The 14,463-nt window shown below is 49.0% G+C and overlaps 1 protein-coding gene across 1 annotated transcript in view; it reads right to left on the minus strand.

Annotated features, from left to right (window-relative positions):
* The window catches only part of COL27A1 (collagen, type XXVII, alpha 1), a 152,514-nt gene that overhangs the window by 105,080 nt on the left and 32,971 nt on the right, over positions 1–14,463 (minus strand). The window contains exons 6-7 of the mRNA XM_006865693.1: positions 9,575–9,628; positions 8,006–8,059 (exon numbers count right to left, since the gene is read on the minus strand). Coding sequence (XP_006865755.1) covers positions 8,006–8,059; positions 9,575–9,628 — 108 coding nt within the window. The remainder of the gene's footprint in view (positions 1–8,005; positions 8,060–9,574; positions 9,629–14,463) is intronic.

The following is a 14,463-nucleotide window of genomic DNA, read 5'->3' on the forward strand; positions in this document are numbered from 1 at the left end:
ATGTCTGATCATGATCGGGGCTATGAAGAGGGGTAGGCAGAGTTAGGGGATGGGAATAGCAGTGTTGTGACTTCAGGAGGTGGTCAGGGATGACGATGGATGAGGTGAGGGAGCCGGACATAGGGCTGGCTATCTGGAGAAGGGCATTCCAGGCAGAGGGAACAGCAAATCCCTGAGACAAGAAAGCTTTGGGGGTGGGCTCAAGGAAGAGCAGAAGGAGTGAGGGGTGGGAGAGACCTACAGCAGGACAAAGCAGGTGGCCAGACCATGCCAGATTGTGGGGACCTTGGAACAGACTGGGTTGTTTTGTTTTGTTTCTCTAAAGTGTGTTGGGCAGCCACAGGAGGGTCTAGGGCAGGGTCATGTTGCGGTGTGACATATATGTTGTGGTTGATCTGGACTCAGAGTGACCCCACATGACAGAGTAGAAGGGCTCATTGGGGTTTCCTTGGCTGTAACCTTTACAGGGCCACAGTGCTAGATCTTTCTCCTACAGAACTTGCTGCATGGATTCAATACCATCCTTCCGATTAGCAACCAAGTCACTTAACTATTGTACCGCCAGGGCTCCTAATGACATGCATTTACCACTTTTTATCATTTTTCCATCTTGTAGCTTGCAGCTGAGGAAAAATAAGCAACGCCTTTTCCCAGTGAGGAGCTGTATTTCGCCTGAAGCTCGGGCTGTGTGGTCTGGCAAAGGCCATTGCCTTCTCTGAGCCTCACTCTGCCAGCCCCTGCCTGCCTTCCAGGTGACTGAAAAGTGGAAAAATAGAGACAAGGATCCCAAGAGAAGCCAAAGGGCCCCAGGGACATGAGTGTCAGCAGCTATCAGGCTACCTCTGAAGCCGCGAAGAAGCCTGCGAAACTCGGTGTTTCAGCCCCAAAAGTGTTGCGAGTGAAACTCCAGGAGGAGATTTCAAGTAAGTCCTTTACTCAGGTTACAGCTAAAAGGAATGAATGGCAATCAGGGACATGTATAGTAGCTGGCCCCACGCCTGGCCCCACTAAGCACTAATACATCAGCTCAACTTTGCCAGAGAAGGAAGCTGAAGCTCACAGACATAAAGAGACTTTTCTGAGACCCTACAACTTCCCAATGGTCGAACCAGGTCAAGACCTGCCTTAAACCACTTAAAGAGATGAGACCTGCTCATGGACCAGTCAGAGAAGAGCTACAGGGATGCCCACAGCAAGATCACCTTACAGACCCACTTCTCTGGGAAGGAAAGCATGGATCATTACAGCAATATTAGGGCAGAAGCTGGTCACACAAGCCTGGAGTAGCTGTGTTTGAAGGGAACCTAAGCATAGGAGTCCTGGTGTGGCTCTATGGGTTAATGTGCCAGACTGCAAAGCTGTTTTAACTGCAAGGTTGGTGGTTCAAGCTCACCAGCTGCTCCTCAGAAACCCTACACAGGGTTGCTATGGGTCGGAACCGACTCAATGGCACTTAACAACAACAACAAGTGTAGTGGTTACAAGTCGGGCTGCTAACCTCAAGTTCAGCAGTTTAAAACTACCAGCCGTTCTGCAGGAGAAAGATGAGGCTTTCTGTTGCTGTAAAGATTTACAGCCTCGGAAACCCTGTGTATGGTCGCTATGAGTCGGAACCGACTCCACGGCACATAACCACCACCACCACCAAGCCATCAATTTGACATCCTCCTTTATCATCGGACAGATTGGGATAGTAAGGCTCAGAGCGGGGAAGGAACTTGCCTAAGGTTACTTAGCAAGTCATGGCCAAGCCCAGACGATTCTCCAGGATGCCAGACCTGCTTGGTTGTGCTCTGTCCTAAGTCATTCTCCGTTAATGGTCCCTAAAGGGCCACAAAAGTTGCCATGAACTGCCCAGATTCCCCTAGCTAGCTGGGAGCATCAGGGTCTGAGCACAGACAAGGCAGAGGCAGATAGGAGGGAGGCTTATGCTCCCTGGAACCACCTTCACACTGTTTACCCAGCCAAATTGCTTCAAATGACAGGGCCCAGGACCCAGGAGGAGCAAAGCCATTATCTTCTCCATGGCCCCAGCAATTATGAGGTGGGCACTGACCACAAGGTGGACCCATAGGCAGTGATTTCCCTGTGAGTGCTGGGAGCCTGACTGGTACAGGGGAGAGTGGATGCTTCAAGGAAAACTCCGGGGACCACGGATGTCTGCAAGGGGCCTCAGGCCACCCGGCAGGCGGGTTTCCACAGGACCGTGTTTATAATAGAACTCGGTCTATATTTGGGTTTCGGAGCCAGATTAATCATTGCTTACAGTGCATACAGAGAAGCCAGACATCACCTCACTGTTTCTGCAGACAGTCTCCCTGTCCACTGGGGATGTTATCTGGGCTTTGGGCAGAGAGAGGAGAGAGTCCTGTCCTTGTCTGAGGGTCCTGGGGACCAATGTTTCATTTGAAGACAAATGGAGCTCCCCTACTGCTCCTTCAGAACTGCTCCAAGGCTGAGTGAAAGGGCATATATGAAGCGTGGAAATGCAGTAGGTCCTCAGAAAATAGAAGTGACCTTCTCCTCTGGCTTGCTTACTACTCCATGAGACTTCCCACGGAACTTATCTACCTACCAGCTTGGCCACCCACACCCCACACTCAAGAGGATGAATGGCTCACTACCTGGAAACAGGCAAGTCACTGCTCCTCTCTGGGCCTCAATTTACCCATCTGGCTTCTCACAGCATGCTGTTGGCTTAGAATTTGTAGGGGTCTGAAAGCTGTGGCAGAGAGTAATCATAGAACCCATCACACCACAGCCAGACCTCTGCCATCAAGCTTTGCTCAGGGGTGCTCGAGACAGGTAAGGTCAGGAAGGTGCAACCTGAGTCATCCAGTTATTCACTCCTTATGCACTAAGGGTGCACAGGTGAATTAGACAAACCCACTCCCTACCTTCTACAGAAGCCCTTCACAGGGTCGCTATGAGTCAGAATCAACTCTATGGCACTTAACAACAACAACAACAACACCTTCTATAATGGAATCCTGGTGTGCACTGTAAGAGAAACACTGAAACACAAGTTGGCTTGAATCACAAGGTCAGCAGTTCAGATCCACTAGCTGCTCCTCGGAAATCGTATATAGAGTCGCTATGAGTCAGAACTGACTTGACGGCACTTAACAAAAACAACAACCTTCTACAAGGGAACATGGACACTAAATACACATTAAATTGAATGAAGGAGAGGTACTGAGTACTAAAAGTTTGGACATCTCCAACCAGAGGAGGCAACATGGTAGGAGATGTGTAGGGTTTCAATGGGAGAGATGAGAGCTGAGCTCAGAGATGCTGTGGGGATGGACCACAGGGCAGCCCAGCATCAGGGAAGCCTGGGGAAGGTTCTCAGTAGAGGCTCTGTCTGGGACTAGCGTGCCTCACCCAGATAAAACTGGTAACTCTGCAAAAAGGTAGGTCTCAGTCCGCCAGCCCACCCTCCACTGCGTTTCCTCCAAAATATTCCCAAATGACCCCTCTGCCCTCCCATTTTATTACAGCTTCCTTCAAACAGTGACAACTCAGGCAACATCTGGAGGACTAGTGGGCAGAGGGAGAGCGAGAGGGAGCCAGGAGGAAGTCAAGCTGAAAAGTTAAGTAATTCAGCTTCAGTATCAATATCATTCTATTAGTCATATCTGCCTGGGGCACTATGTTAAGAAGGATTTCAAGGCCACATAAGGGCTTGGCAAGAAAGATCATTAGTGATGTCTGCCAGAGGCCTGCACGGAGCAGACATGTTACAAGCTGAGCCCAAACAAAGGAAACAAAGATAACAGGTTAGGTTCTGTTCTCCACGCACTTGTTTCAGTCTATGCCAAAGACACCACTGTGGGTCAGCTGCGGGCAAAAATGGCAGAGTACCAAAGAAGAAGGCTGAGTGGTCAAGGCTAGACCTCTGCCTGGAGGGGCTAGAGAAGTGCTCCTGAAAGATGAGAATAGAATCAAAGGACACATGTATGAAAATAAATGTGGAGGACAGAAATCATGTTGGAAGGACAGAAAGAAGCAAGAACAGGAGGCAGAAAGGCCTAGGACTAGTTTGGATGGAGTGAATGTGTCTACACAGCAGTTTCTCGACCACAGCACTACTGACCTTTGGGATTAGTAAGTCTTTGTTGTGGGAAGAGTGTCCTGTGCATCACAGGACTCTTAGCAGGTTCTCTGGTTTCTACCCATTAGAGGTAAGCAGCACTTTCCTCTAAACACAGTTATGACCTAAAATGTCTTCAGATACTGCCAAACATCCCCTGATGGGGAATGAGCTACTGGTTGAGAAACACAGCTCTATGGGAAAGAATCAGGAGGATCAGAGAGAGCATGGGACTCCTTCCAGGTGCAAACGGGGCTCTGGTCACCTTCTTGGCCAGGGGCAGGTGACCAACTGGTAACTGGCAAGATAACAGCTACTTCCACTTTGTAATCATCACAATCATTCATTCAGTCAACAAACACTTAGAAAGAACCTACCACACTCAGGCCCATGCTGGGTGTTGGCAATGATCACATCTCACCTAACCCTTCCAGCCACCCTTGAGGTCACAGAGGCTCAAGACATCAAGGGGACTTGCCCAAACTCACAAGGAGAGGGACAGAGCTGGGATTCCAGCTGCAACCTGTACACCTGCTCAATTCTTGGGAATCAGCTCGGCAAAGTAACTCAGAAGATATCTCAGACAGACAGCAGAGAAACGAGCCTTCTTAGGTGGGGAACCTCTTTTCTACTGGTGCCAGAGACTCTCCTGTTGAAAAGCTGTTTCCATCTGCATTGTGGAGAGCAAGTAGGACTCCGGGTTCAAATCCCAGCCTTGCCATTTAGAGACACAACAGGAATTTTACTAAGCCAGTGGCCTTCCATTTGGCTGCACATGAGAATCACTTGCGGAGCATTTAGAAATACTGATGTCTATGTTCCATCCTCAGACCAACTGAACAAAAACCCTCAGGTGGGGTCCAAGCACCCCAGCTAGCATGAATGTGCAGTGGGGTTAGAACAGCTCCTTTAGACTGAAGCCTCCTGAGAGCCCACTCTAGAGGATCTCCTTTACTGGTTCATGCCAGACTTAGCACAGTGAGAGGAGAATGAATGAATGAATGAATAAGGCCTATCTAGTTCTCTGTTTTCTCAACAGTAAAATGGGCGCAGTATTGTAGGGTTTTTTTTTATTTTTTTGAGGGAACAATGTGCTAAGGGACAGTTAGTTACCCTCTCTGCAGCCCCTAAAAGTTTTATCAACACTAGTTAGCATCCAAACTCTTCCCACCAAAACTCCTTTTCTACTGATTCTTCCTCATAGTCCTGGTGTAGCACTGTAGAATAAGCAATTAACTGCTAATAGGAAGGTTCAAACCCACCAGCTGTTCCTTGGAAACTCTATTATTGCTGTTATATGCCATTGGTTCCAACACATAGCAACCCTGGAGGTTTCCAAGGAGCAGCTGGTAGGTTGGAACTGCTGACCTTAACAGTCCAGTCCTTGTCCTACGGCGCCACACCAAGATGCGAGTTGGAACCACCTTGACAGTACTTAACAACAACAACACACCTTGTATGCTTCCTGTTTTTCTCCTCATTGTCTGTCTCCCCCAAGAATGGAAACTCTGTGGGCCAGATGTTTTGTCTATTTATTGAGTAAATATTTGCTCAATGAATAGATGGCAAGCAAAGAGATAGCTGACCTCATGTCTCTGCCACCCATGTCCCTCCTCCACCAGCGTTCCACCTCAAGAGGTAAACAACTAAGCATGAAGGCTGGGGAAAGCGCTGCTGCTGTCAGTAAACCCAACAGTGCTCATTCCAGGGACAACTGCCCGTTCCATTTGTGCTCCTCCTGGACCCCCACCAGACCCCCACCACCAGACAGGGGTTCTGCCTTGGGACCTGTGTTCTCCCAGACTCTCTCAGTTCTCTCCCTCATGGGTGCCACTGGTCTGCCACAGACCAAACACCTCCGTGTACGTCTGGGCCAGAGCCAGAGAACTCTGTAAATGGTTTTGCCAAATATTTTTCCAAGTGCCTGGAGGCTCTTTCTTAATTTAGAAAAGAGTCTCTGCCTTCTCAGGTGAGCTGCTTCCTTTCTGTTGAGGGCTCTTGGCCTCTCTGGGTATCTGCTGAGAGCAGGGAACCATGGGACCACAGCCAGGAGCAAGCCAAGTCTGCAGCTTTTTCCCTCTCCTGCCACCCCCCGTGCAGAGTGAGACCACCACGGGCTCCTTTATGAGGCAGGACTGGAAGGAGCCTTTTCCACTCACACCTCATCCATCAGAAAGTGCCAGAGCCCAGAGCAGGGGGGCCAAGTGAGAAGGGAAAAGCCCCTCTGTGTTCTCCACACTAGCAAAAGCTGCGCTTCACCAATTCACAGGCAGCCAGGGACTCCTGTCTGGAGATGAAGGAGAAGGGGATGGGAGAAATGTGGTCTTTCAAGTCCCCTTGTACCATGGGAGCCCTCAGAGCAGGGGCAGGATGGAGCTAGGAGACACCACAGCTGTCTAGATGAGAACCAGATGGTCCAAGAGAGAGGGCAGCTGTGGCCACAGCTGGGAGCCAAGGCCTTAGCTTAGGACATGGGTCTAGGTTAAGGCAACTACTAGAAAACCCATGAGCAATTTGGAATTTTCCTGCAAAACGTCATGGACTCTTGGGCTGCGTTGTCCTCAGTCCATCTCCTGGTCACCTACTATACCTCAGGCGCTGTGTTAAGCTCAGTATGGAGAGCAACAAACAAGATGCGCACATCCCAACTGGTAAGGAGGAGCCCCAGTGGCACAGTGGGTTAAGCATTGGTTGCTGACTGAAAGGTTGGCAGTTCAAACCCACCAGCCAGCCACTCCACAGGGGGAGAAAGATGGGTTATCTGCTCTCATAAAAATTTAACCCTAACTCTACTCCATGCTGTAAGGTCACTGTGAGTGGGTATCGACTCGAAGGCAGTGGGTTGGGTTTGGGGTTCTGGGTGGTAAGAGAGACAAGAAAGACTTAACGTTGAAACTAATTAAGCCACGTGTTCCTGAATAGAGGGAAGGCTCGTGGCCCAAAGTCTGGGTGCTCTACAGGGGCCTCCTGGAGCAGGCAAAACTAGAGATGAGTCTGCAGGGATGGAAGGCCCGGCTGGAGGAGTGGAAGAGAAAGTGCCTTTTAGGGATCCAGGGCTCTGTAAGCTAGAGACCCACCAGCTAGGGAAATGGCAGACTTTCCTCCAAAGGTGGTTAGAAAGATAACTCCCCTGACATGGCTAAGCAGGGTTCTGGAAGGTGCAGGGAAAAGGTGTAGCAACATTCCTGAATGTACAGGGTGCTCATTGCCTTTATCTGGAAATCTCCCTCCCACCTCACACTGGGATGGCAGAGGTTGGTGTCCGGGAACTCGCCTCTGGCATATCAGGGAGGGGTGAAGCTTAGACACAGAGCCATCATTGACCTGCCCAAGATCACCCAACTAGGAGCTGGAGGAATTGGGATGAGAACCCAGGTCCCACTGACCCCAGAGACCACTTTCTCTCAAAGTCTCTGCTCCAGGTTGTGTGGTAGGATGGCAGGGCCCCAAGCAGTGGGGAGGTGAGATCACGGCTCCATCTCCCACAGCTGAGGCAGTTTTGGTGAGGGAGCAGCAGAACCAGGGCTAAAGAGGACCCTCCTGTCTGAGAGGACAGGGCTCCTGTCACCTACCACAGACTCCTGAGGGTGGCCTTCCCAGGAGCAGCTGGGCTCTGAGAGAGACATCAAGCCAGGGTCAAGGTCTTATCACACCTCATTAACCTTGGAGGGGCACGTACTCCACACCCAGGTGTTCCCTGCCCCCAGGCAAGAGATCAGTACACATGGAAGGCAAGCACGACCCCCAAGAAGCCTTTCTCACCTCCTGCCAACATTTCCCGTGCCCACGGAGGCTGGGCTGGGCTGGGCTGAGGAGAGGCAGGCTGGCAGACAGGCACACGGCTCTCTAGCCTGAAGGCCTGACTCACTGGCACCCATGTAGCAAGGCAAAGTACCAAAATTGAGGGTGTACCTTTCGTCCAAGAGGTCCTGGATTCCCAGGGAGCCCTGATAAGCCCGCATCGCCCTGCAGAACACAGACAAGGGGTGTGAGATGGGGGAACGTGAGCAGAAACACTAAACTGCAAATGTGCAGAACAGCTGGTTGCTTCCCAGCTGAGTCTGCAGATGCTTAGAGGCCTCAGGGGAGTCTTAGGGGCTGTCTATTGAGGAGAGGAAAGCTGAGTAGGTGGGTGCCCAGCCCCTCCCAACCAACTCAGTAGTTCCACTTGATTTACTTCACATATTGGGCTTCGGCTTAAGATACCATTTCATGAATGGGTTCCACGGCTAAAACCATGTTTATAAGCCCATAGCCCCAGGGACTTACATCCTATCTATCAACTTCCAATCAGTTAACTCCCTCTGCAGTCCTGCCAGACCTTTCCTTCTGCCCACCCCCTTACCCTTGCCAGGGCATGTGGTCCCCAAACAGGGAGATTTCTTCCACTACCTCCAAGAGCTGAGAGTGGACAGCGCAGAACAGGAGGGAAGCTCAAGGCCCTCGATCTCGTGAGACCTGGGCACAAATCACAGTTCTGACAGTGACTGGCTACGTGACCTCAAGCAAGCCACCCCTTTCTGGGGCTTCAGTTTCCTCAACTCCAAGCTGGGCCCATCAGCCCTGGTTTATCAGGTTATGACAGGATTATCATATTTTTCACATATAAAAATGCACCCACATGCGAAGGGGTTGTGTGGTTTACAAAAACCATAGAAACTGAGCATTATTTGCATTAAAATGTTGTAGATAGGTAGTGGAGACTGTCTTGAAACCTAAGACCACCTGAACTAATTAATGAGGAAGTGAAGAAATGAGGCCCCTGTGTTTCAGGGAATCAATGGGACCAACTACTTCTGTGTGCACAAGCAGAGGAGAGCTCTTGAGCTGTGCCCCAAAGGAAGACAGATGGGCCAGAATGGCCCTTCCAGGGTATGTCTATCTGAGACAATGGGTAACCTCACTGGGAGATCTGGACTTCTCTGTCCCTGCCAGTCCCACACACCCACCAGGTCCTGGGCTCAGTTAATGGGGTGGGCGCTTTGGGCAGAAGTCTTTTGGGTGAAGTGTTTTCTCTTCTGGTCTCATAGACCTTTGGTCAAGAAGGACAGTGCTCTTTCCATCCCCCACACACTCTTCATCTCAGGTCCCTTCCTTCCTCCTAGGAATCCATAGGCGAACTCTGCATGCTCACTGGAAGTTTCCTGGGCAAAGGCTTCAAGAGGTCCAGCGTCACCCCGTGCACTCTGCAGAGCACCAGGCTAAAGGATATTCACCAAGGATGTGTCCATAGGCAGACATTTTTGTCAGTTTTATTGGAAGCACCACAGAAGAAGGCAGTGAATAATGAATGGTCTTGGGTATTTTGAAAAGCTGAAGGACTTCAAGGAAACAAACAAACTACATTCTGATCTTTCCAAACTTTCCACCTCCCTGCCTTTGTCATGCACGGACCTTAGTGAGAATAGCTCCCCCAGAGGGTGACAGTTTCCCTAGTAACCACTCCCACTCTCCCCTGAGCCTGGGGTCCCTGGAACCTACCTTTGCCCCATCATGGGCCTTTCCTGGTGAAAGCCCCGAGTCCCCTTTCTGTCCCTGAAACAAAAACAATTCCACTGTGGCTGCTGAGTCACATCTAGAGAGCTTGTCTCCCCACAAACTGCTTGTAACCCTGTCCCCCAGCTTAATTGTTCCATGGATTTCCCCCACTCACACACTTTTGGAGAGGTATTCTCTGAATCCATTACTCCCCTGCTCTAGCTTCTTCCATAGCTCCCACTGACAACATGATGACAAGATCCAAGCTCCTCATTCTGATGTCCTGAGTCTCCCATAATCTGGCCCCAGTTAGCTTGCCTGGCCTTTGTTCTTCTTTGCTCAGCTGTACCTGCAGAAAGGGGGTCTGCTGCTCCAGTTACCAGATCCTAGACCATGACTCATTCAGGCCTTGCTTGCGTAGGCAGTCGCCCTCCCACCTCGAAAACCACACTCCCTCATCATTAGCCAAACCCTAAATAGTCTTCAAGATGCATCTTGAATGTGTCCTCCCCAACCAACCTGCAGACCTCGGGGCCCACCACACAGGTGAGGGGCTTTTGTGCATGTGTTGCTAGGTCTGCCTCCTGACTTGTTCCCCTGGGGCTCTCAGAGTTTCTGGGAGAGAATATCACCACCAGCGGGCTCAGGCACCCAACACAACTCTATCCAACTGCAAGAGGCACATCTGATTCTTTCTGTTGTTCAGTAATTATCCAAGATCCAACACACTGGCTTCTGTGTCCAGCCCTTCACAGTTTGCAATGTTCCTCACCTCACTAGATCATCCTAGCCTGAAGAAGTGGATGTCTTGGATTGAATGGTGTCCTGATTCCCAGAACCTGTGTATATGACCTTGTTTGGAAATAGAGCCTTCGAAGATGTTGTTGTTAAGAGTCGTCGAGTCAGTTCCAACTCATAGTGACCCTGTATAGAGTTTCCTAGGAGCAGCTGGTGACCTTGCAGTCCAGTGCATCAACCCACAGCAGTGGTTAACATTCAGTTATTACAGTGTTGAATGGGTCTCAATCCCATCTAAGTGGAGTCTTTATAAAAGAGAAGAAACACAGAGACCCGACATCCAGCCAGAAGACGGTCACATGATGACAGAGTTACGCTGCAGCTGCAAGTCAAGGAAAGCCTGGGGCTGCCAGAAACCCGGACTGCTGGTGTGGTGCTGTAGGACAAGCACTGGACCTTAAGGTTGGTTTGAGCCTCGAGTCTAGCAGTTCAAACTCACCGGCTGCTCCTCGGAAATGCTATACAACAACAGTATTGAATCCAGACTCCTAGCCTCGAGAACTTTTAGACAATGCACCATCTGTGGTACTCTGTTACAACAGCACTAGAAAACAAATTCAGTGAGCAATAAAAGGGTTATGACCCCCTTCTACATTCAGGGAAACTAAGACCAGGAGAGGAAAAGGAAACTGTCTGAAGCCCCAGGATGAGGCACTGAGACTCCCAGACCTGAACTATGGGATGAAGTCCTGGGACCCAACGAGTAGATCACAGTAAATCGGACAAACATAACAAGCTTGGGGTCTCCAGTCAGATTCAAGCACCTTTGCACCCAGCATGTAGGAAGGGTCCCCACTGCAAGGATCCTGGCCCCTACAAGTAAGGGGCTTAAGAGAAGGACCCAGAGAGTTCATGGGTTGTGTCTCCTCCAGGGCTGAAGTAGGTGCTCCTGGCTTAAATTACTCAGATAACACATCTTAGGAAAGTTGGACCATCCTGATGTCCCCTTCCAAGTGCTCTTAATCCCCACGACCCCACCTTCTACCCTTTGCCTCAGCTGGGCCCAAGCCAGATGAAGCCCAGCTCTGCCACAGACTCATGGTGGGGCCTCAGCAAATCTCCGCTCCTCTCCAAGCCTCAGTTTCTTCACCTTTGAAATGAATGCACACAAACATGCGTACACACACACACACACACACACACACACACACACACGCTGGCTTCGCAGGCCTCTCGGGTGTGAAGCAGGGGAGAGGTGGTTTGGCTAACTTTCATTCATTCCTATTTGTTTCTTTTCTTCATCTAGACTCAGACCTGCCAGGTCTGGACTCAGTCAACCTCCATAAGAAAGGATTACATTCTGACCTAGAAATGGGAATAGCTTTCCACGGCTAGCCTAGTCCACACCAGATACTGTGTTGTTCTATGCATGGACCCCTTTAGCACTCACAACACCCACCTGTTTCAACTAAGGACAAAGTCGGGGGCTGAAGACTTTAAGTATCAAGCTGTGGAGATGTGGCAGGTTAGAGGCAAAGGCAGCCTTGCTTCCCAGCTTATCAAACTTCAAAGCACTCATTTACAAAATGTAAACCTGAATGTTTCTTCCACTCTGCCCAGCCCCACCTTAGTAGCTCCAGCCCTTCCTTGCTAGGGCCCCTGAATCCTAATGCTCTGTCTACCTGAGCATCAGCAGAGATATCATTTGGAGAAAAGGTCACTCTGCTAAAGCCACAGGATGTGTGGTCACCTCTTCTGCAGGACCCACCTCTGGGATCTACTACCTTACATTGCAGTTGCCCCTCTTGCTTCCTACCTCAGTATGCGCAAGCCCAGCTCCAATGCCTTTTAAGTCCATGATGCAAAGCCAGGCCAGGCCCAGGGCTACCGAGATTCCAATGGCCAAAAAAGGACAGCAGCTCCTCCCCACCCTGCCCTTGCCTCCCTTTTTCCTGCAGCCTATAGAGGAGGTGGAGTCCTGGTGTGGTGCCACTGAGTAAGCACTGGACTTCAAGGTTGCTTTGAATCACAAGGTGGGCAGTTTAAATGAATCAGCCACTCCTCAGAAACCCTACACAGGGTCACTCTGAGTAGGAACCAACTCAAAAGCACACAACAACAATAGAGGAAGTGGACTTACGAGCTTTCAGGGATAAACCTCCATGTAACCCTATTTTGTCATTAAATAAAAGGAGAAACTGAGACCCAAAGAGTGATAGGCTTGTTCCCTTGCCCAGGGTACTCAACCTGGGGGGCATTTTAGTTATTTATGGATTTGTCTCTCACTCTCAGCTGCCAGCTCAGTGCGTAGTATGTATTCCCTGCCAGAGCAGAACATCAACAAATACAGATATTTACTGAACATCCACTACAAGTCAAGTAGTAACCAATTAATACAGGGAATACCAAGGCAATGAACAAGACACAGTTCATGCTTATGGGAGCTCCTGGGAGAAACTGGACAGACTGGTAATGATAACACACATCAGTATTTATTGAGTGCTCTCCTAAACCACTGACAAATAGTAACTCATTTAATCCTCAAGCTAAATCTAAGAGGTGGCAACTGTCATTGTCCACATTTTACAGAAGAGAAAATTAAGGCACAGGGAGGAGACGTAACTTGTGCAAAATATCAGGTTCCAGAGCCCAAGCTCTTTACATTTTAATATACTGCAGAGGAAAATATGGTGAGTCAAAGGAGGATACTACGGGAAGTGAGGGAGAACTTCACCTAGACTGAGAATAAATTCCTGAAAAGGCTTACAGCTAAATGGAGGGTGAGGGAAGACAAGGAGGGTACCAGCTGAGGAGGCAGCTCAAGGGATGCTTTTAGCATCCTGAACAAGGTGAAGGCAGGACTTCTGAGATGGAGAAAACGCTCCGTTCCAAAATAGATCTTCCCAGGCATATTCCTGCAAATTTCCCCAACGAGAAATTTAAGAATACATAAAGTCTTATTGATCATTTATACCATGATGAGGATAAGATGAGGATGGTCACCAGACTCAGAGTTGTATAGCACTACAGGAAGATGAAGGGAAGGTGGTTTTTAAACTCTAAGTGCTAACAGTACAGCCAGAACGGGAACTATGTTGGGCTCCATTTTCACTGGTAAAGTTGGGAGTCAGGAAAGAAGAGGGCTCAAGCTGGCTGAGGCCTAGATGAGCACTGAGACAAGGATGAGCAAATCACAAAGGACTGGAAATTCTGGGCTGGTAGCCCCTTGGTTAAGTCATCTTGGTTCCCAGTATCCAGGTCAAAGCTTGGACTGGAGTTTGTTGTTGTTGTGTAGTGCTATTGAGTCAGTTCCGACCCATAGCAACCCTGTATAGGGTTTCCAAGGAGTAGCTAGTGAGCTTGAACCACCAACCTGGCAGTTCAAACCAACTTTGCAGTCCAATGAATTAGCCCACAGTGGTATATCAAGACTCTTGGACTGAACGGAGTTGGTAGTGGTTATGTGCCATAGAGTCAGTTTCAACTCATAATGAGCCTGTACAGGTTTTCTAAGGCTATAAATCTTTATGGGAGCAGAAAGCCTCATCTTTCCCCCGCGCGGAACAGCTGGTAGTTTCGAACTGTTGACCTTGCGGTTCGCAGTCCGATTCGTAACCACTACACTATCAGAGCTCCTTGGATGGAGTAGACACCATAAAATACTTCACAAATTCACAAAGTACTGAAGAAGAGTCTCAAAGGACAACTCTTCTAGGGCTGGGATTGGACTAGATCTGGCCCTGGTCATGGAGCATTCTATGAAGACTTACTGGGCCTTACACTATGACAACTACTATTACATGTTGCTACAAGTTTTGGACAATGCAATAAGGTAGGAAAAGCAAGTAAGAACTACCAATCTTTGAAAAAATTATGACAAAAGGATGCGTTTTTTTGTAAACACTATGACTACGAGTCTGGAAAACCCAGAACTTGCTATAAATCTACTAGAACTAATAAAGTAATCCAGTAAGAGGAATGCTTGTAAAAATAAACAGAAAAATATAAAAATCAATAATTTTCTTAAGAACCACCTAGAAAATATAATGGGTAAAAATATTCCATTCACCACAGCAACAGAAAACATAAAATTTCTAAATATAAACTTAAGCAGGGCTTATGCAATAAAAGCTATAAAAGTTTACTAAGAGATA

This window comes from Chrysochloris asiatica, unplaced genomic scaffold, assembly GCF_000296735.1.
Source record: "Chrysochloris asiatica unplaced genomic scaffold, ChrAsi1.0 scaffold00081, whole genome shotgun sequence".
Lineage (NCBI taxonomy): Eukaryota > Metazoa > Chordata > Mammalia > Afrosoricida > Chrysochloridae > Chrysochloris > Chrysochloris asiatica.